We start from the raw sequence: 22,200 nt of genomic DNA on the forward strand, positions 1-22,200 counted from the left end.
TTGGTGTCATCAGCAAATTTTGAAATTTTACTCTGTATTCCAAGATCCAAGTCATTTATATATATAGCGAAAAGAGCAGTGGTCACAGCACTGACCCATGGGGAACAACACTGTCTACCATCCTCCTGTCTGAAAAGCAACCATTTACTACGACTTGCTGTTTTTTGTCCTTAAGCCAATTTTTTATCCAAGTGGACTCTGACCCTCCTATTCCATGAGCCTCAATTTTGTTAACCAGCCTTTTATGTGGTGCCTTATCAAATGCTTTCTTAAAATCCATACACACAATATCCACCGCATTCCCTTCATTAACCTTCTCTGTTACTTCATCAAAAAATTCAATAAAATTAGTTAAGCTTGATCTGCCTTTTAAAAGTCTGCACTGGCGATCCTTAACTAACTTGAACCTCTCCAAGTCTCTGTTGATATTTTCCCTGATTATTGTTTCTAAAACCTTACCCACCACTGATGTTAAACCAACTGGCCTGTAGTTGCTAGGATTGTCCTTACACCCTTTCTTGAATAAGGGTGTCAGATTTGCCACTCTCCAATCCTCTGGCACCTCCCCCCATCCAGGGAAAATTGGAAGATTATGGAAAGCCCTTCCGCTATCTCCATCCCCACTTCCTTTAGGAATCTGGATGCAAGCCATCTGGATCAGGTGACATAGCTTCCCTAAGCATTGTCAGCCTTTTTAGTATCTCCCTCCTCTCAATTTGTATCCCATCTATTGCCTCTACTCTCTCCGCTTCTACTGATATTTTGTCAGATTCCACTTCTTTCGTGAACACTGATACAAAGTACTCATTAAATATATTAGCCCTGCACTGCGCCTCTAAGCATAAATTACCCTCTATGTCCCTAATAGGCTCCACGCCACCTCTTACGACTCGATTTACATGCCGGTAGAAGATCTTTGGGTTCCCTTTTATGTTGACTGCCATTCTATTCTCATGTTCTCTCTTTGCCAGTCTTATTTTCCTCTTCACCTCCCCTCTCAACTTATTGTATATAATCTGGTTCTCACTTGATGAGTTCACCTGACATGCGTCATACACCCTCTTTTTTTGTTTCATCATAATCTCCATCTCCCTCGTCATCCAAGGAGCCCTGTTTTTGGTTCCCCTACCTTTTGCTCTTGTTGGAATGTACCTAGCCTGTATCTGAAGCATCATTTCCTTAAAGATAACCCACTGTTCTGATACAGCTTTTCCTGTCAGTCTTTGGTTCCATTCTACCCTGGCTAGATCCCTTCTCATCGCATTGAAATTTGCCCTTTTCCAATTTAGACATTCTACGTTATGTTGTTCCTTGCTTTTCTGCATTACTGCCTTATGATATGATGATCACTCTTACCCAAGTGCTCCTGACAGACACTTGGTCCACTTGTCCCACCTCATTTCCCAGCACTAGATCCAGCAATGCCTCCTTTTCAGTTGGGCTGAAAACATACGGATTTCAGAAATTCTCTCCTTCCTTACCCTTTACTCTAAAATCATCCCAATTGATATTTAGGTAATTAAATTCCCCCAAAATTACCACTGTATAGTTCCTGCACATCTCTGTGATTCACTATTTGGAGGCCTATAGAATATCCCTAGTAACGTGATCATACCCTCTTTGCTCCTCTAACCAAATGGATTCTGTCCCTCCTCTTCAAGGACATCCTCCCCTTCCAACACTCCAATGTCTTCCCTAATCAGTACTGCCAGCCCATTTCCCTTTTTTCCTTCTCTACCTTTTCTGAATAATTTATATCCTTTTATGTTAACTGCCCAGTCCTCACCATTTTTATGCCACGCTTCCGTTGTTGCCACTACATCATATTCCCATACTGCTATTTGTACTTGTAGCTCACCAACCTTATTCATCACACTTTGTATGTTTACACAAGTGCATTGTAATCCTGTCTTTGTATTCCTCGTAGCCTTTCTCAGTTCACACACATCTAATATGGAACTACTCCCTTTTCTAGTAGTAACACTCACTCTGACCCCAGCTAATGCTTTACTATACTCTAATGCCGGGGTGTCCAACATTTTCGCATGAATGGCTGCATTATAATTTTCGTCCTACAAAGGGGGCTGGTGAGCAAATTTTGGAAAGATAAAGGTATTAGAAATTTATTTTACTATAGAAATCAAAGCCACAAAAATGTGCATTTTTGTGAACAAGCTTTAAATGAGAAGGCTAACTTATTAACTTACTTTCTTGTCACTATGTTGAACACTGATTTAGTAAGATACCTGGCATTGTTTTTGATTGCAGAAGGAGACACTGTCTGCCCATACGCTTGATGCAGCGATGCGGAATATTCCAGATAGATATCCAACTGTCAGGAATGATCTTGATAGCTTTCTCTGCCCCCTCTCTCCCCTTCTGTCTCTCTCCCTTACTGTCTCTGTCTCTCTGCCTCTGTGTGTCTCCCTCTCTCTCTGCCTGTGTGTATGTCTCTGTCTGTCTCTCTATTTCAGTGTGTCTTCGTGTCTCTGTGTGTGTGTCCCTCTCTTTCCCTCTGTGACCGCCCCCCCCTCCTCTCTATGTCACCCAGCATCCACCACCCCACTCCCAGGCCCGGTTAACCCAGCACCATGCCCCCACGGACCGGGCCTGGACCCTGCCGCCTCCTCAGGTGGCTCCTCTTTGGTAGCGGAGATGAAGAGCATGGGACCCGAGGCTCCGGCCAGGTCCGTACACAGGCAGAGCCAGTGCTGGGCCTGGGGCCCAAGCACAAGGCTGAGAAGGCTGCGCTAGGATTGGAGTTCAGGCTGGAAGCACCGGCAGACATACAGGTTAGCCCGGGCGCCGTCACCTTATTAAAGGACCCAGAATATAAGGTACTGAAGAGTCTGGCATCTTCGTAAAGAAGGACATGCACAGTGAGACATATCTGCCATGTCAGTAAAGGCGCTGCAGCCGTTGTCAGTCACTGAAAGTTTTGGCAGGCCGGAAGAAGCCAATGGTGGGTTTCCAGTGGAAATTTCACATCCTTTGTGGCCCAGATGGAAACCTTTGGCAGGCCAGATTCTGTTGGATAACCCTGCTCTAGTGCTATCTGTCTCTCCCAATTGTCTGTGCACCTTGGTGTTCGTCTCCTGTATTATCTCCTGCTTCCCACACCCCTGCCAAATTAGTTTAAACCATCCCCAATAGCACTAGTAATCTTCCCACAAGGAAATTTGTCCCAGCTCTGTTCAGGTGCAACCCGTCCAGCCTGTACAGGCCCCAGCTTCTCCAGAACTTGTCCCAGTGTCCCAGGAATCTAAAGCCCACCCGCCTGCATCACCCTTCCAGCCACACATTCACTGCACCATCCTCCTATTTCTATACTCACTTTCACGGGTAGTGGGAGTAATCTGAAGATTACTATTTTTGAGGTCCTGCTTGCTAATTTCTTATCTAGCTCCCTAAACTCTTTTTGCAGGACCACATCCCTCTTCCTACCTATGTCATTGGTACCAATGTGGACCACGACTGTTGGCTGTTCACCTTCCCCCCTCAGGGTGCTCTGCAGTCATTCAGTAACATCCTTGACCCATGCACCAGAGAGGCAACACATCATCCTGGATTCATGTCTGCGGCCGCAGAAACGCCTGTCTATTCCCCTAACTATCGAATTTCCTATTACAATTTTCTTCCAGTCTTCTTTGTGCCTCCCTATGCAGCTGAGCCAGCTATGCTGCCATGGCCTTGGCTCTGGCTGCACTCCCCATATGAACCATCATTTTTCTCAGTGTTCAGGACTGAATATTGGTTGGACAGTGAGATGCACACAGGGGTCTCCTGCACTACCAGCCAGTTTCTTCTTCATTCCTTGATGGTCACCCATTCCTTCTCTCCCTAGATATTCTTAAGCTGCAGGGTGACCACGTCGATATATGTGCTATCCACGAAGCTCTCAACCTCACAGATGCACTGCAGTGACGCCAGTTGCTGCTCAAGTTCCGAAACCTGGAGCTTGAGCTGCTACAACTGATGACACTTCCTGCCCATATGGTTATCCAGGACACAGCAAGCATCCTGGAATTCCCACATAGCACTGGATGTGCACTCCAGAGGTTGGAGCAGTCCTTCCATTCTTGTATCTATGAGAAAATAAGCCTTGGTACTAAAAATAAACCCTGCTACTACTAATACTAATAAACCCTATGAATAGTAATAAACCTCACCAATAGTAATAATAACCTTACCAATACTAATAAACCTTACTTAAAAATAAAAGATAAGACTCACCAGCTACTCACTTGTTACTAATACATCATATTTTTAACCTTTTTAAACTCCCAGTTGTTTAGACTCAGTCCCTTAGCAGCAATACTCACCAGCCAATCAACTCACGACTTTCCTGTGGCGTCACTGTTTGATTTTTTTTTCAAACTCAGGGCGTGCCTGGACTCCTGTCCGCTCCTCTTCTGACAGGTAAGTGGCGTAGGCTGTGATCCTCGGGCTTTATTCACATACACCCTGCTCTGTGTTCCTCCCACAGGTCCGTTCCTTGCCCGGCAGGTAAGTGGTGTAGGCCGCGATCCTCCAGCTTTATTTATTTATCTCCTCCCCGCTCTGTGTTCCTCCCACAGGTACTAAATAGGTTGACATCACGAAAAGTTAACAAATCACCTGGTCCAGAATGCATCCTAGGTTGCTGAGGGAAGCTACAGTGGAGCTAGCAGAAGCCCCGACCACAATCTTTGAATCCTCCTTGGATATGGGAGTGGTGCCAGAGGACTGGAGGATCGCAAATGTTAATCTCCTGTTCAAGAAAGGGAGGGATAAACCTGGTAACTACAGGCTAATCACTCTAATATCAGCAGTGGTAAAACTACTAGAGATCATTGTCAAGGACAAAATTAATTCTCATTTGGAGAAGCATGGGTTAAGAAGTGACAACCAGAACAGATTTGTTAAAGGCAAATCATGTCTAAAACAGGTACATAGAACTTAGGAGCAGGAGCAGGCCACTTTCCTGTCTGTCCCCTATAACCCTTGACTCCCTTGTCTATCAAAAATGTATCTAACTCAGCCTTGAATAAATTCAACGACCCAGGCTCCAATGCTTTCTGGGGATGAGAATTCCACAGACTAACGACCCTCCGAGAGAAAACATTTCTCCTCATTTCCGTCTTAAAAGGGAGATCTCTTATTCTTAAACTGTGTCCCCTAGTTCTAGGCTCCCCTACAAGAGGAAACATCCTTCTGGTATCCACTCTTTCAAGTCCCCTCAGGATCTTGTATGTTTCAATAAAGATCACCTCACATTCTTCGAAACTCCAATGGGTATAGGCCCAACTGGTTCAACCTTTCTTCATAAGATAAGCCCTTCATCTCCGGAATTAGTCGAGTGAACCTTCTCTGAACTGTCTCTAATGCAATTATATCCTTTTTCAAATAAGGAGACCAAAACTGTACATAGTACTCCAGATGTGGTCTCACCAAGGTCCTGTACAGCTGCAGTAAAACGTCTCTACTTTTATACTCAATTCCCATTGCAATAAACGCCAACATTCCATTTGCCTTCCCAATCACTTACTGTACCTGCATACTAACATTTTATGATTCATGTAATTCAGGACACCCAGATCCCTCTGTACCACTGAGTTCTGCAATCTCTCTCCATTTAAATAGTATAGCTTTTCTATTCTTCCTGCCAAGTTCACATTTTGCCACATTATTCTACATCTGCCATATTTTTGCCCACTCACTTAACCTATCACTATCCCTTTGTAGACTCTTTACCTCCTCTTGACAATTTATTTTCCTTCCTATCTTGGTGTCATTGGCAGATTTAGCTACTATACAGTCTCTTCGTCCAAGTTATTGATATAAATTGTAAATAGTTGAGGCCCCAGCACTGATCCCTGTGGCACTCCAGCTTGCCAACCCGAAAAAAACCCCATTTATCCCTACTCTCTGCTTCCTGTTACCTAACCAGTCCTTTATCCATGCTAATGTGCTCTCATCTTGTGCAGTAACCTTTGATGTGGCACCTTATCAAATGCCTTTCAGAAATACAAGTGCACCACACCTACAGGTTCCCCTTTATCCACCTAGCTTGTTATTTCCTCGAAAAACCATGTTGACTCTGCCTGATCCCATAATGATTTTCTAAATATCCTGCTATAACCTCCTTAATAATGGATTCTAGCAATTTCACAATGACAGGTGTTAGGCTAACTGGCCTATAGTTTCCTGCTTTCTGTCTCCCTCCTTTCTTAAATAAAGGTGCTATTTTTTGCTATTTTTCAATCTGCTGGGACCCTTCCAGAATCTAAGGAATTTTGGAAGATTATAACCAGAGCTTCTATTATCTCTGCAGTCACTTCTTTTAAGACCCTAAGATTAAGGCCATCTGTCCTGGGGAGTTGTCAGCCTTTAGGCCGAATAGTTTACCCAGCAACTTTTCCGTGGTGATGGAGATTGTTTTATAGTCCTCTCTCCACTTCACCTCTTGAGTTTTCAAGTATCTTTGGGAGGTTTGCTAAGTCTTTTACAGTGAAAACAGACATAAAATACCTGTTCAATGCCTCTACCATTTCCTTGTTTTCCATTATCAATTCCCCACTCACTCTCCAGAGGACCAAAATTAGCTTTAGTTACTCTTGTCCAATTTAAATACTTGTAGAAACTCTTACTATTTGTTTTTATATTACTAGCTAGTTTTCTCTCATACTCTACTTTCTCCCTTTTTTTGTGTCATTCTTTGCTGGTTCTTAAAATATATGTTCAATCCTCTGACCTACCAATAATCTTTGCAGATTTGTACAGTGCTTCTTTCAATTTGATACTATCCTTCATTTCCTTATACAACCACAGATGATGCAGTATTCTCAAAGAATCTGCCACTGCATCTCTACCGTCCTACCTTTTAACCTAGTTTCCTAGTTCACTTTAGCTAGCTCTGCCCATCATACCCTTGTAATTACCTTTATTTAGGTTTAAAACACTAGTCTTAGACCTCACTTCTTCCCTTCAAACTGAACATGAAATTCAATTATGTTATGATCGCTGTCGCGATTAATCCTGTCTCACTGCACATTACCAAGGCTAGAATAGCCTGCTCCCTGGTTGGCTCTAGAATGTACTGCTCTAAGAAACTGTTCTGAAAACATTCTATGAACTCATTTTCCAGGCTACTTTTGCCAATCTGATTTACTCAATCTACATGTAGATGAAAGTCACCTATGATTATTGCAGTAACTTTCTTACAAGCCCCATTTATTTCTTCCTGTATACTCTCTCTTACAGTGTGACAATTGTTAGGGGGCCTATAATCTACTCCCACAAATGACCTTTTACCTTTCCTATTTCTTATCTCTACCCAAACTGATTCTACATCTTGCCCTTTCGAGCTAAGGTCATCTCTCATTAGTGTACTAATGACATTCTTAATTAACAAAGCTACCCTACCACCTTTTGCTAGCTTCCTGTCTTTTTGAAATGTCAAATACCCTTCAATATTCAGGTCCCAGCCTTGGTCATCATGCAACCATGTCTTTGTCACCAGTTTTTGAGCCACACATTCTTCTTTAATCTTATTTACCCTACACCAATTTGCTCCTGGCTCAGGTAATAATCCAGAGATTATTACCTGAGCCAGGAGCAAATTGGTGTAGGGTAAATAAGATTAAAGAAGAATGTGTAATCCAGAGATTATTACCTTTGAGCTTCTGCATTTTAATTCAGCCCCTAGCTGCTCATAATCCCAATGCAGAACCTCTTTCCTAGTCCTGTGTCATTGGTACCCAAGTGGATTACAACAACTGGATCCTCCCCTCCCACTGCAAATTCCTCTCCAACCCTGAGCAGATGGCCTGAACCCTGGCACTGGGCAGGCAACACAGCCTTCTGGACTCTCACTCTCGTCTGCAGAGAACAGTGTCTATCCCCTTGACTATAGTATGTCCTACTACCACTACATTCCTATTTACTTCCCCCGTTTGAATGGCTTCCTGTACCACGGTGTCATGGTCAGCTTGCTCATCCACCCTGCAGCCCTTGCTCTCATCTATACAAGCTGAAAGAACCTCAGACCTGTTGGACAATTGCAAGGGCTGAGGCTCCTCCACTTCTGCCTTCTCAATCCCCTTACCTGCCTCACTTGCAGTCACACCGCACCCCCCCACCCACTGCACCCCCCCCACTACCCCATCCCTGACCACTGACCAAATCAGAAGACGCTATCCTATGGGGTGTGACTGCCTTCTGGAACTAAGTGTCCAGGCGGCTTTCCCCCTCCCTGATACATCGCAATGTCTGTAGCTCAGCCTCCAGCTCAGCTGCTCTGAGCCGAAGCTCCTTGAACTGTAGACACTTACTGCAGACATGGTTGCTGTGGATCACATTGGTGTCCAAGAGCTCCCACATACTGCAGCTGCAACACATCACCTGCCCTGCCATCCTTACTGCATTTTAATTAACTAATTATTTTATTAATTTAAAAAAAATTAATGCCTCTCCTCACCAGCACTTACTGTCCTAATTTAAACCTTAATACAACAAACCTTACCGCTTAAAAAAAAAACAAAATAGTAGACTCACCAGCTTCTTCCCTTCTGCTTGTGTGTCTTAATTAATTATAAGGTAGCTACTTAAGATTCAGTTCTTTGATTAAGTAACAGAAAGGGTTGATGAAGGTAGTGCAGTAGATGTTTTATATATGTGGACTTCAAAAGACATTTGATAAAGTACCACTTAACAGGCTTATTCGGAAAATAGAAGCACAGAGTTTTGAAGGGATGGTGGTAACTTGGCAGGAGACAGAGTAGTAGTGAATGGATGTTCTTCTGACTGGACAGAAGTATGCAGTAGGGACTCCCAGGAGTTGTATTAGGAACATTGCTTTTTTGTTATGTATAAATGACCTGGGCTTGGGCTAGGGAGTATAATTTCAAAGTTCACGGGTGATACAAAACTTGGCAATGTAGTAATTAGTGAGGAAGATAGTAGCAGACTTCAGGAAGGCATAGACAGACTTGGAAATGGGAAGACACATGGCAGATGAAAGAAATGCAGGTTAATGTGAAGTGATACACTTTGGGAGGAAAAACATGGAGAGGCAATATAATGTAAATGATACTATTTTGAGGGGGTTACAAGAGCAGAGCGACCTGGGATACATATTCACAAATCTTTAAAGATGGCAGGGAAATTGTATGGGATACTTGGCTTTGTAAGTAGCGGCACTGAATACAAAACTAGAAAGTCATGCTAAACTGTTACAAATCATTGGTTAGGCCTCAGCTGGAGCATTGTGTACAATTCTGGGCACCACATTTTAGGAAGGATGTCAAGGCATTGGAGGGGGTACTGAGGAGGGTTACCAGAATCGTACCAAAAATGAGGAACTTCAGTTATGCAGAAAGATTAGGGAAAATGGGATTGTATCCTTTAGCACAGAGAAGATTAAATAGACAAAGTAGAGGTATTCAAAATTATGAAGGTTTTGACAGAGCATGTACTGGGAAACCGTTTCCTCTGGCAAGTGGGTGTAACCAATTGTCACAGACTTAAATTAATTTGCAAAAGAATTAAGAGGGAAATGAGGAAAACTGTTTTCACACAGGGTTGTTAAGATCCGGGATGCGTTACCTGAAAGGCTGGTGCCACAGGAGCTTTCAAAAGGCAACTGAACATGTACTTGAAGAGGGCTAATTTGCAGAATTATGGGGAAAAAGCTGGGGCGTGGAACTAAATTATAGAACACTGTCAAAAAGATGCACAGACATGATGGGCTGAATGGCCCCCCCTTGTGTTTAAAATTTCAGGACAAGAGCAGGCTTGTCAATGACACCCTCTATGAATAAATAGCCTGCAGGGTGCTTTATTTGTGGTTCATTATTGGTCAATAAAAGACTAAAACTCACTTTCTTGTTTCTGGTTCCTAGAAAACAGCATTTTTATAAAATAAATTTCAACTTTAGTAGTAGGGATACACTTACTGCTGACAGAGATCTTTCTATATGAAGAGCAGCAAGGACAAATACATTTGACACTGAAAGAGAGAAAACCTGGTCAGATTACTGATTTGATGTGAGAATTATATTAATAAAAACTTTATTCCCTAACCTGGATGATTGTCTCACACTAACTTTCACTAAATGGCAATGTTCACAAATTCATCTCGCAGGCTAAATGGTATGTTTCTCTTTCACTGTTTAAGTGTTGTTACTAAACAATTAAGCAATTTCTATTTTGGGTTACCTTGTTATGTTAACTCATTTGTTGGTGCTATACTCAATGGTAATTTGCTTCCGCATGCAATCCAAAAAAGCCCCATTGTTACTAAGTCAATTTCAATAGAAATATTTATCGTCTCAAATTCTTTCATAATTTTGAACACTTCTAATAGATTTCCCTATAACTTTCTTTGTTTCAAAGAGCACAATCTTTATTTTTCAGTAAAACTACATCCTAAGTTCCTTTTAACTACACCATCCCTGGTATTACCCTGAAGAATTATGTGGCTCCAATATTCTCCTATATGGGGTATCCCAAACTTCCACTTAGTATTCCAATTGTGATCTAACCATTGTCTTGTATTGATTCTGTTACTTTCTTGTTCTGTACATGGCTTTTTAAAGGATAGGCCATGTTTGACTAATTTAATAGAATTCAAGAAAATAACATAGTGGATAGGCAAAATAATGCAGTGGATTTGATATATTTGGACTGTTTTCCCCTATATATAAAATCCAGAATCCGATTCATCCTTTATAGCTTTTTACATCTGCAATCCTGCTTTTAAAGAACTATGGGTTTCCATCATTACATTGCAATGTTCCTCCACTTCACTGATAGTTCTAATATTTATGGTATATTGGTAGTCTCAATTTGTTTCAAAATATACCAATTTGCATTCATTAGTGTTAAACTACACGTGCCACATATCTCCCTCTTTCCCTAATCTGTCCACAACCTCCTGTACTCCCCTGCATTTTTCTCATATGTTATGCCTCTTATGTGTAACATCAGCAAATTTTGATCTTATTCACTTGATGCCCATGCCCAAATATGTTATGTATTGTTATGACTGGATGAGGAAGGGGTCTCAGGCTCCCCTCTTGCCCCTTTCCTGGTTTGGCCGTAACACGGTTTACCTTTTCAAATACAGTGATTTTAGCTTACCCCCTCAGTGAGCCTTTGCTCACTGCACTCTAATTGTAATGGCAAATGAACCAATCAGACTGGTTTTCTTAGGTTTAAACAAGAAACATGTACATTTATCAGCTTTATCACACTAACTCGGTTAAAATTACTAAAATACGCGACGCAACCACGTTCGCATGCATACGAGAGTAACACACACACAAATAGCTACAGAGGGGAAGAAAGAATTGTGGGAGGCAGGGGTTTAAGTAGCGTTTGTAATAAATGGAATTCAGTTACTGGGTGGTAATGTCCTTGATACAATGTCCTCAATTGAAGTTGGGGTTTGCAGGGAGATGGTTAGATTTAATTAGCTCTGGGTTGGAGCTTTGATCATGGGAGTCGGCAGTGGGTGGATCCACTCTGACCTCACTTTCAGTGCTCTGGTGAGTCATCCAAGTGCTGCTTACTTCAGGGTATTGTCGGTTCCCTTTTCTCCTGACATTGGGGGAAGATTCTTTGCCAATCTTCCCTTTGTCCTCTGGTACACTCCTGCTTACAGGTATTTGTCCAAATTCCACTGCACTCCCGTGCAGCACTTCAACTAAGTAAGGCATCATCCTCATGGTTTCTCTGCCCTCTTGTCCCTGCAGGTTTCTGAAAATGCTGTTAGCAGCCCTGGTAGGGTGCTTCTGTTGTCTGCATTTACAGAGAAGGATATGGGGTCTACTTTTTCCAACATCTCAGGGTTGGCTGACCGGACAGTCAGGGTTTTCATTTGGGAATCCTTCTGGATCTCCTTTAACTTGTCCTCTTCGTCCTTCTTGTCCCTCTCCTCTCTAACTCTCTGCCAGACCTGTGCCTATCTGCCCCCTTTTGTTCCCGGCAAGGGTCCCTTACAATTCACCAGCCCTCTGCTGGAGAGTTTCCCAAACGCCAATACAGGAATTAAAGGTGCAGGTTTTAGGGGCTTTCTCACAACCTGGCACATGTGGCAAGTTCTACAGTACTCCACTACATCTTTGTGGAGTTTTGACCAGTCAAACTGCTGTCCCATGTGGGCTTTGGTTTCTTGTATACCAACATGTACAGCCATTGTCAACTCATGTGCCATTCTTAATATTTCTTTACGGTACCTCTGCAGCACCACTACCTGGTGAACCACTCTCCACTCTGTCCTCAGATCTGTGAGGAGAACTCAATTTCCTCATCAGTACCTCATTCTTTAAATTGTAGCAATCAGGGACTCCCTCTGCTTCAATTTCAGTCTGAGCAGCCTGTGCTAACTTTCTCAATACTGGGTCAGCTCACTAAACCTCAACTACAGGAGATCCATTTAATCCATTCCCTAAGTCCCCTAACTTTCCAAAGAAAGTTTCAGACAACAGACAGCATGGTCATCTGTCTGCAGTGCCAATTCAGTCTCCTCTGGGGGAGCTAGTTTGGCCATGGCAGTTCACATTCAGGTGAACTGCAAGGGACCGTCTCCTGTCACTGCCCTGTCTCTCAGACTTCCTTCAGTCTCTCTTTCACTACTGGGGAAGCTACCACCTTCGCCCCCACCAGATCATTACCTAGGAGCAGGTCAACCCCATCCACAGGCAAACAAGGGACAATCCCTCTGGTCACCCGAAACTAGGTCACACTCTAAGTGCACCCGACGTAAAGGTTAGGGCGTGCACTGCCCTCTAATACAATTTACCATCATTCTGATATTTATTGCACTCTTTGGGGGAAAGGTGTTGCCTTTTCCCAGCAAATGAGATCTGGTGGCCCCTGTATCCCTTAGCACTACTATGGATGTGCTTGCCCCACTTGAGGGGTATGGGGTTACTCGCCCTTTAGATACAAAATCCTGATAACCTTCAGGGATCTTATTAAATTTTCCTGCACCCGCAACAGTATGTTTTCTGGGTCTTACTGCTACTGCAGTTAAAACTACAGCCTGCTGTGCTGTACTGTCCATCAGGGTCCCTTCTCCTGCACTGAGCGGGTGTGCCTTGATTAACACTAAAGATTTTCCCCATAGTTTCCAGTAGTCAGCTCTTATATGACCTGCCTTATTACAATGGAAGCACACTGGCCTCCGGGTATCACTCCTACTTTCAGCACTATCTCCTTTGGCTTAAGGGCCCCCTGTGTGTACTGCTTTTCTTTCTCTTCCAAGACTGCTTGGACTCCTATCACCTTCTCACCCATTGTCCTTTTCGGGTTTGTGGGGGTGACTAGGAAAGGTTTTCCCCTGGGGAACCGACTTGTAAATGAGAGCAAACTCATCAGCTAGAACTGCAGCTTGCCTCGCTCTATGTACTTTATGTTCCTACACATGGGTCTTTATGGAGAGTGGGAGTTTTTAAATTCCTTGAGGCGAATTACCTCCCTGAGGTTTTCATATGTGGGCTGTACTTTAAGAGCCCTCAACCACTGGTCAAAAGCCAGCTGCTTACTTCTCTCAAATTCCAAGTAAGTTTGATCATCTCGTTTCCGGAGGGTTCAGAACTTCTGGCAGTATGCTTCTGGTACTACCTCACATGCCCCGAGGATAGCATTTTTGGTCAGTTCATAATTTGACGAACTTTCGTCTGGCAACAGGGAATAAACCTCATGGGCTTTTCCTGTTAAAGAGCTGGACCCTCCTGCTGCAAAGCAAGTTAACTGCCTTGCAAGTTTCTCAAAAAATACAAAAAATGCTTCCACGTCTCCCTCATTGAATTTTGGAATCATTTGGGAAAATTTTCAAAGCTCAGCCTCAAAATACTTGTATTCTCCATATTAGTCATGTTTTCACTGGGGTTACTCTGTCGCCCCTTAGCCAACTCAAGCTGCCTGAGCTCCCTTTCCTCCTGTTCCTTCCGGAAAGTTATTTCTCTCTCTCTGTCTTCCAATTCAAGTTTCCTTTGTTCCAACTGTATCTTAGCTAACATTAATCAGTCTGACTCTAATTGTAACCCTGTCTCTGATTCCTCCGGTTCGAGGGACAAATGGTTGGACACTAGTCTTAGGAGTTCCGATTTTCTAGCTTTGGGGTGGAAAGTGATCCCATACTTATTCCTCAAGTCTTCCATATTCCTCAAGTCTTCCATAGTTAGTGCCTTTAACTTCTCCCAAGTTACTTCACCCTGGCTTGGGGAGGTACTGGCTTCAGTTGTGTACATGTTGGTATTCTAGCACACAAATCACATGAAAAGCTGTATAGAAGTCTTTTCTTTTTGATTGGGATCAATTTGATGTCCCCCTTCAAATTTCTCATTCATCTGTGGATCCAATCTCAGACGATAGCCCCCAAATTTCTGTTAAGACCGGGTGAGGAAGGGATCTCAGGCTCCCCTCTTGCCCCATTCCTGGTTTGTACCTTAAAAAAAATGATTTTAGCTTACCCCCTCAGTGAGCCCTTGCTCACTGCACTCTAATTGTAATGGCAAATGAACCAATCAGACTGGTTTTCTTAGGTTTAAACAAGAAAGATGTACATTTATTAGCCTTATCACTCTAACTCGGTTAAAATTACTAAAATACATGATGCAACCATGCTCACATGCATACGAGAGAAACACACACACAAATAGATACAGAGGGGAAGAAAGAATTGTTTTGGGGGCCGGGGGGGGGGGGTGGGGGGGTGGGGGGTGGAGTTGAAGTAGAATTTGTAATAAATGGAATTCAGTTACTGGGTAGTAATGTCCTTCATACAATTGGTCATTTGGTAGTACAGAACTTGAGTATTGCTGAAAATAGAGACATGTTGTCGAAGCTTTTCGTCTTGCACTCATAGGGACAATCCACAAGAATACCAATGTTAGGCACAACAACAACTTTATATTGTATGAGAAGAAAGTGCTGATTGGTTGGCAAGTGAACTCTGATTGATACAAGCATTGCTATGGGGAATCCACCTGTTTACAGTGACTGACAGTTAACTGCCAAGCTTGTGTGAAATTTCAAGCAGGCAACTTTAATCTGATTAGTCAAGGCATTGCCCTGAGGAATGAACCAGTGAATGGCTGTCACTTATTTTGTTTAGCTGGAACAGGCGCAATGTTTGTACATGTTCTTTCCATCTGAAAAGAACAAGGCGCTATGCATTAATATATGTAGCCTCCAGTACGAGCAAATGTGCCACACTGCGAGCCCTACTGACAATCTTAAATTGGTTGTCAGTGCAATTCTTAGCACACTGAGGATTATTTAGCAAATATTGCCCAATTGCAGAATTACATCTAATGTTGGGACACTGTGTTTTGAGTTTTGCAAGCACGGGCAGGTTGGGTATGGCCTGTACCTTGCCCGCTGTGAACAGCGGAAGGGGCATGTTGTTTGATATGATCTTTGGGATGTATTAGCATTACACTGGCACTGAAATTCATATATCACATTACTCATTTTTGTGATAGGCAGGACGTCTTTTTGGTTCAACGGCAGCATTCTGTTAGTGGCGAACACCACATGTGTTCCTACTGCACAGTAGCAGTGTGAAACAGCTAGCTTCACCCGTTGCTCAAATTTTTGGGATACATTACCCTTCCAGGGTAATTTGAGGTAGACGGGGCATTTTCCAGGGCCGAAAATGACAGCCTTAGACCAGCTCATAAGTTTGCGCGATATACAGTGTCATGCAGGCCCCCGCCTACTAAGAATGGAGCACAGATATTTCCCCACATGGACATTAAATTTTAAAATTGTCTCTGGGAAGAAAAGAAGGCCTATTACAAGGGGTTGCCAAGCCCTTGACTGGAAAGACATTTGCATAGTAACAGGCAGTGTTTGGAAAGGGCAAAGGGGCCACTCCCTGCTCCAATTTAATCCACAATGGACCTTTGATTACCAGATGTTGAAGGTGGAGAGGCGAGCATTCCAGGTTAATTGCTAAGATGGCCGAATACATAAACAGACGTGGTCAGACCAGTTTAGTCACATGACTAACTGGCTGTTGGAGTTTTTTGAATTTGAACTTGACACAGAGAATTTGAACTCAGATGCTGTTTGCTCCTGGACTGGAAAAGACCTCTCTCCTGTCTGCTCATCCCTTTCTCACCAGCTTTGGAATCTATTGAAGACACAGGAACCCCAAGAGAGAAAAGTCTCCTAAATTGAACAAGGTTTAAGAAGAATACTGGGCGCCAACGAAAAGCAAGAATAACCTACAAAAAAGAACTACCTACAAAAGGACTACAGTGAGCTCGAAGCACAGTAAAAAACCCCTCTTCAGAAATTGCCTTAAATCTTTCCACTATTTTTTCTTCTGCTTTTTTCTGTCTCTATTTGCATGTGCCTATCGCATATGCATGCATATGTGGGGCGCGGCGTGTATCCATAGGCGTTAACTGAATTAGAGTTGAAGTTTAAGTTTTAATAAACTTCACTTTTCTTCTTTAAACCTAAGAAAGCCTGTTTATGCTCATTTCTTTGCCTTATAATTGGAAAGTGGTGAACAAGGATTCACCAAGGGGGAGATCAAAACATGGTGTGTTTAAAATTAAACCCTGTTACAATAAAACCAGGTGAAGGCTGAGAAAAACCCCTAGACACCTTTCTCACCTGGTCATAACAACAGCGAGAAATTATCTGATCAGGGTAGCCATTGTAACGCAGGATGCCCTATTTCAGCATCAAGCTTGCATGGTGAGCAAGTGGCTCATAAATAGGGCCTTATTTTGCCTAAGAAATTAGTCAAACATGGCCATGTTGATTGTCCCTGATTAGCTGATTTCTAAATGCCCACTAATGTTATTCTTTATTACAGTCTCTAGCAGTTTTTCTACCAGCGATCTGGACTAAGCAGCTTATAGTTAGCTGGTTTGTCCTTTTCTTCTTTTTTGAACAGGGATGCAAAACCAACCTCTAATCTTTTGGTGCAATCAGTGTTTCCAAAGAATTTTCAAAAATTAAACTTAGTACCTCTGTTCATGCCTCACAATATTATAAACTGTACACAATCCAGGCTTGGTGATTTATCAACCTTAATTCCGATTAGCCTTTTTAATCATTTTATTATTCCTTTCTACATACTGCTCTGGAAGAACTGACGTGAAATACTTCATAAGTGTCTCTGCTATTCTTTAATTCCTCACCATTAGGTTGCATTTGGGGTGTCGACAATGGAGAAAATGTGGCCCTCAGCAGCTCCCTTTCCATTGCCTCATGCTTCCTCCCAGCCCCTTGCTCTCCTTTCAAAATTCAACTTCAAATAACACAAGTTAGGATGAGGAAGGTTATTATTTCTGCCTTTCCCTATGAGTTTAGCTCTCTTTGTGATTAACTGGAATGTTTATATTTTTTAACAAGTAAGATAATTAGAAGCTTTTTGTTTCCTTCAAAATTCAACACGTTTTTGTTTGGAAAATGTACTAGGATGTGGAAAGACACTCGGGTCAATTTCTCTGGGTGTTCTCCTGCTCATCTACTGTAGATTCAGTGGAAGACTTGGAGAAACCTGGAGAAGTGGCATAAATGGGGCGTACACCGCTTTTCTAGGGTCATTGCAGCTCTTGCTGAAGTTACAGCGGGGATCAGGAGACCTCCTGCAGAAATTCACTCCACTCCAATTTATAAACTTTCTGAAGTTTATAGAGTACAAAACAGCAGAACACAGGAACAGCAGTAGCTCATTCAAATCTGTTCCACCATTCTATTAGATAATGCCTCTCTGTACTTGAACTCCATTTACTGCCTATTCTCCATATCTTTTGATACCCTTATCTAACAAAAATCTGTTGATTTCAATCTTGAAAATATCAATAGCGGTTAAGGGTTATGGGGAACAGGCAGGAAAGTGGAGTTGAGGCCAAGATCAGATCAGCCATGAACTTACTGAACGGTGGCTTGAGGTTTCATATGGTTTACTCCTGCTCCTGTTTCTTATAAATATAAACCAGGTTTACGCAACCTGTCCTCATAATTTAATTCTTTAAGCCCCCAGTACCATTCTGGTAAATATGCACTGATTTTCTTCCAAGGTCAAAATATATTTCCTAAGGTGTTATGCCCAGAACTGAACACAGTACTCCAAACGGAGTTTGTGTGAGAATCCTGCTCTTAATCAGATCTCCACTGCTGGAATGGAGGGCAATTGCAGTCAGCTGCAGCAATTAAAAGGCTTTTAACTGGTCCGCAATGACCAAGTCTCCAAGGCTCTCATAAGCAGTGGTAGGGATAATGTTAGTGGAGGCAAGGGCAAGAAAACAAAGCCTCTTTGATACCCAGGGAATCATTGTCCAGAAAAAAGATGGGCCAGCTATTCAGTGGTAGAAGTGTTTTATGGCCTCACTAGGTTGACCAACGTCAAAGCATGAGTGCTCATGCAGATACTGGTTTAGGCTCAAAAGACATTGGATGTGTAAGTGACTTAACATCATAAGCAGATTCTACAAGACATAGGCTTCATTGAAATGAGTGTCACTTCATTCCTCAAGGGCTCCAACAGTGCAGCGCAGCCACAAACCTCACAACCTCAACAGCATAATGTACGAATAAGATGTTAGGGTCATGAGTGAAAAGAGCTTTAGACGAGAGGAATAATCATGGTGGTATCAATAATAGTAGAGCATAATGAAGAAACAGGATGGCAGTATACCAGTTGGTATGAGGCTCATCACCACCTTCTCAAGGACAATTAGGGATGGGCAATAAATGCTGGCTTTGCAATGATGCTCACATCCCATGAACGAATAAAAAAAAGGTTCTGTATGTTTGTGCATTTTTTCCCAGACAATCTTCCTGTTATCCCAGTTATTGGGTGATTCATGTTTGTAACTGTCCATTCCCAGAGAGGATATTACAGGTATTACAGATTAATTGAATGATTGCCTGAGATTTTAATTTCACTGTTCTTTTGGCTGAAATAAATTTTAAAACTGCACAATTTATTTTTAGAAATATATCACTGATTGTCACTAATTTTCAAAACAAAATTAGGATCTATTTAACAGGATAAAATACAAAAACCGATGACATGTAAATTTGACATGTAAAATAAAATCTCATTCAGTATCAGCATTCTTTCATTTTAATTTAGGTGCTGTCACTCACCAATAATCAAATATGAACCTGGCCACGTGTTGGGGTCACTCAAGGAAAACGCAATAATATGAACAGGATCCACAAGGAGTCCATACCTGTGTAGATACTTTAGTCGTCAGTAATATTACATCTGAACCTATAAACAATATACATAATGAGAAAGTTGGGATATAACACTATCATAGATGTAACATGGAGATATAGAAAAACCTCATCCTATAACTATTATAACTGTTTTTTAGTGATAGTATGCACTCGACTTTGTCAAGTTATTTTCAGCTCTTTTTAGTTTCCCTTGGTTGTACACCAACTGTGACAAAGAAGGAAGGTGATCTGTTTAACAAAAGGAGGGATTTGCCCTCAATTTTTGGGTTGATGCTTGTTCCTTTAAATCTAGTCACAGAACACTAACAGTTTTGGAAGGAAAAAATGACTGCAATTCAAATTCTTGTAACAAGCTTGTATTGAAGCCATTTTACTAATTTCATCACTTACAGCCTGGAGAGAAAAATGTTTTAAAATTAAACAATACAGTGTGATTGGTTCAGTTTGCATATGGCTGACAGTTACCTTTCAAATTTGAGTCGCTAAGCATTCAAAATTCAGGAGTCCCAGTAACATTTTCCTGGGATTTATAAGACATGATTCTATTTGAATCAAAAAATCAGTTTGAACATCTGAGAAGGAAGGAGCTAATTTGCAAATCCCTGAATGCAGAGAACTGTCTGTTTGAAATCCAAGAGAGTTGTTTTTCCACTCGAGCAGTTAGGTGGAAGGATTTCCCCTGCAAAATATACCTTGTTCATCTTATGTTAAATAAATTCACTTTGTGGTTTTAAGACTAAATGTGAAGATGTTCTTCATTCAGAATGCCCAAACGTGTGGTACTCTGATAGGATAAGTCCAGTAGTTAAAAATAACTAACAGGCAGGGTTTTCAGTTTCATTATCTTGGGCACATTACCAAAAGCCAATTAGATTGCAAAGCTAAGATATATACTCTGGAAAATATGGGAGTTGGGGTTTGCCCAAGGAAGTGATCTAAGATACAAGAGCTGAAATAAAGGGTACAAAAGATTCTCAAATGTAACACATTTTCGGGTATGTATCTATGCTAGCTGTTATACAATATGCAATGGAGGTTGAGAGCTTGTCTTTAGCCTTCCTGCTGCCTGGCACAATGAAGCTAGCATGTGTAACAAAATGTCAACTTGATGAAAACTGTCACACGGAATCTGTAATAGGTGATTGCCAAGTTTCTGGATTTCTGACTAGTTTGTCATGAAGTGATTTGGTATGATCTTTATTAAAATGTTACTTTTACTTTTCAGTTAAATTTGCTCTTAAGAGGTTAGATTTACAGTGCAGTCACATCCTGGGAATGCGAATTCAAAACAACAGTGGCACCCACCCGACAAAGTGGAAAATTGCCCAAGTATAACCTGCCCACAAAAAGCAGGACAAATCCAACCTGGCCAATTACTGCCCCATCAGTCTACTCTCAATCACCAGCAAAATGATGGAAGGTGGCATTGATACTGCTCTTAAGTGGCACTTATTCACCAATAACCTGCTCACCGATGCTCAGTTTGGATTCTGCCTTGGTACAAACATGGACAATGGGCTGAAATCAAGAGGTGAGATGACAGTATCTGCCCTTGATATCAAGGCAGCATTTGACAGAGTGTGGCATCAAGGATCCCGAGTAAAACTGAAGTTAATGGAATCAGGGGAAAAGCTCTCTACTTGCTGGAGTCATACCTAGCACAAAGGAAGATGGTTTTGTGATTGTTGGAGTCCAATCATCTAAGCCCAAGATATCACTGCAGGATCTCCTTAGGGCAGTGTCCTAGGCCCAACCATTTTCAGCTACTTCATCAATGACCCTCCCTCCATCATAAGGTCAGAAGTGGGGATGTTCGCTGATCATGCACAGTGTTCAGTACCATTAGCAACTCCTCAGTTAATGAAGAAGTCCATGTCTGCATGCAACAAAAGCTGGACAACATTCAGGCTTGGGCAGTAAAGCAGCAAGTAACGTTTGTGCCACACAAGTGCAAAGCAATGACTATCACCAACAAGAGAGTCTAACCACTTCCCTTTGACATTCAATGGCATCACCATTGCAAATCCCCCATCAACATCCTGGGGTCACCACTGACCAGAAACTTAACTGGACCAGCCATGTAAATACTGTGGCTACAAAAGCACGTCAGAGGCTTAGTATTCTGTAGCAAGCGACTCACTTCCTGATCACCATCTACAAGGCACAAATCAGGAGTGTGATGCAATAATTTCCACTTGCCTGGATGAGTGCAGCACCGGCAACACTTAAGAATCTCAACATCATCCAGCACAAAACAGACCACCTGACTGGCACTCCACCTTAACCATTCACTCCCTGTGTACTGTGGCTGTAGCATGTACTAATTTGCCAAGGCTCTTTTAACATCACCTTCCAAACCTGTGACCTCTACCACCTAGAAGGAGAAGGGCAGTAAGTGCAAGGGAACACCACCACCTGCAGGTTCCTGACTTGGAAATAGATCGCCGTTCCTTCATTGTCGCTGGGCCAAAATCCTGGAAATTCCTCTCCAACAGCACTTTGGGAGTATCTTCACCACATGGACTGCAGTGGTTCAAAAAGGCAGCTCACCATCATCTACACAAGGGCGATCAGAGATGAGAAATAAATGCTGATATTGCTAGCAATGCCCACATCCCATGAACGTATCAAAAGATTCAGAAGAAGGGCCTATCCAGTTGCCTAAGGCAAAGGAAGCTTGTTAAAATAACATCCCAGCAAACATTTGCACATTAGAGAATGGAAGGTACTATTCATTTAGCAAATAATAGGAGACAGCTTCTAGGGAACCCATCCTCTGAGATAATAGTTGGTTTAATTGACAGCTCAACTGGCCAAACACTGGACAGAAAATGGTTCAGATGTCAACTGAAGCTACTTGCTTCCTTTTCAGCTAGAAAAAAAGACAGAAGCATGTGTTCCACATCAGCTGAAAGATCAGTCAGTCAGTTCAGAGAAAAGGCACATTATGAAAAATCAATATTAGCCCACAAACAAGGATCTAGATAATAGGGTAGA

General features: G+C 42.2%; 1 protein-coding gene across 1 annotated transcript in view; it reads right to left on the reverse strand.

The window, feature by feature from the left end:
• LOC137378596 (diacylglycerol O-acyltransferase 1-like) overlaps positions 1 to 22,200 on the reverse strand; it is a 224,690-nt gene that overhangs the window by 159,463 nt on the left and 43,027 nt on the right. The window contains exons 4-5 of the mRNA XM_068048897.1: positions 19,108 to 19,193; positions 16,115 to 16,117 (exon numbers count right to left, since the gene is read on the reverse strand). Of these exons, the coding sequence (XP_067904998.1) occupies positions 16,115 to 16,117; positions 19,108 to 19,193 (89 nt within the window). The remainder of the gene's footprint in view (positions 1 to 16,114; positions 16,118 to 19,107; positions 19,194 to 22,200) is intronic.

The sequence above is a fragment of the Heterodontus francisci genome, chromosome 17 (assembly GCF_036365525.1).
Source record: "Heterodontus francisci isolate sHetFra1 chromosome 17, sHetFra1.hap1, whole genome shotgun sequence".
NCBI classification, from domain to species: Eukaryota; Metazoa; Chordata; class Chondrichthyes; order Heterodontiformes; family Heterodontidae; genus Heterodontus; species Heterodontus francisci.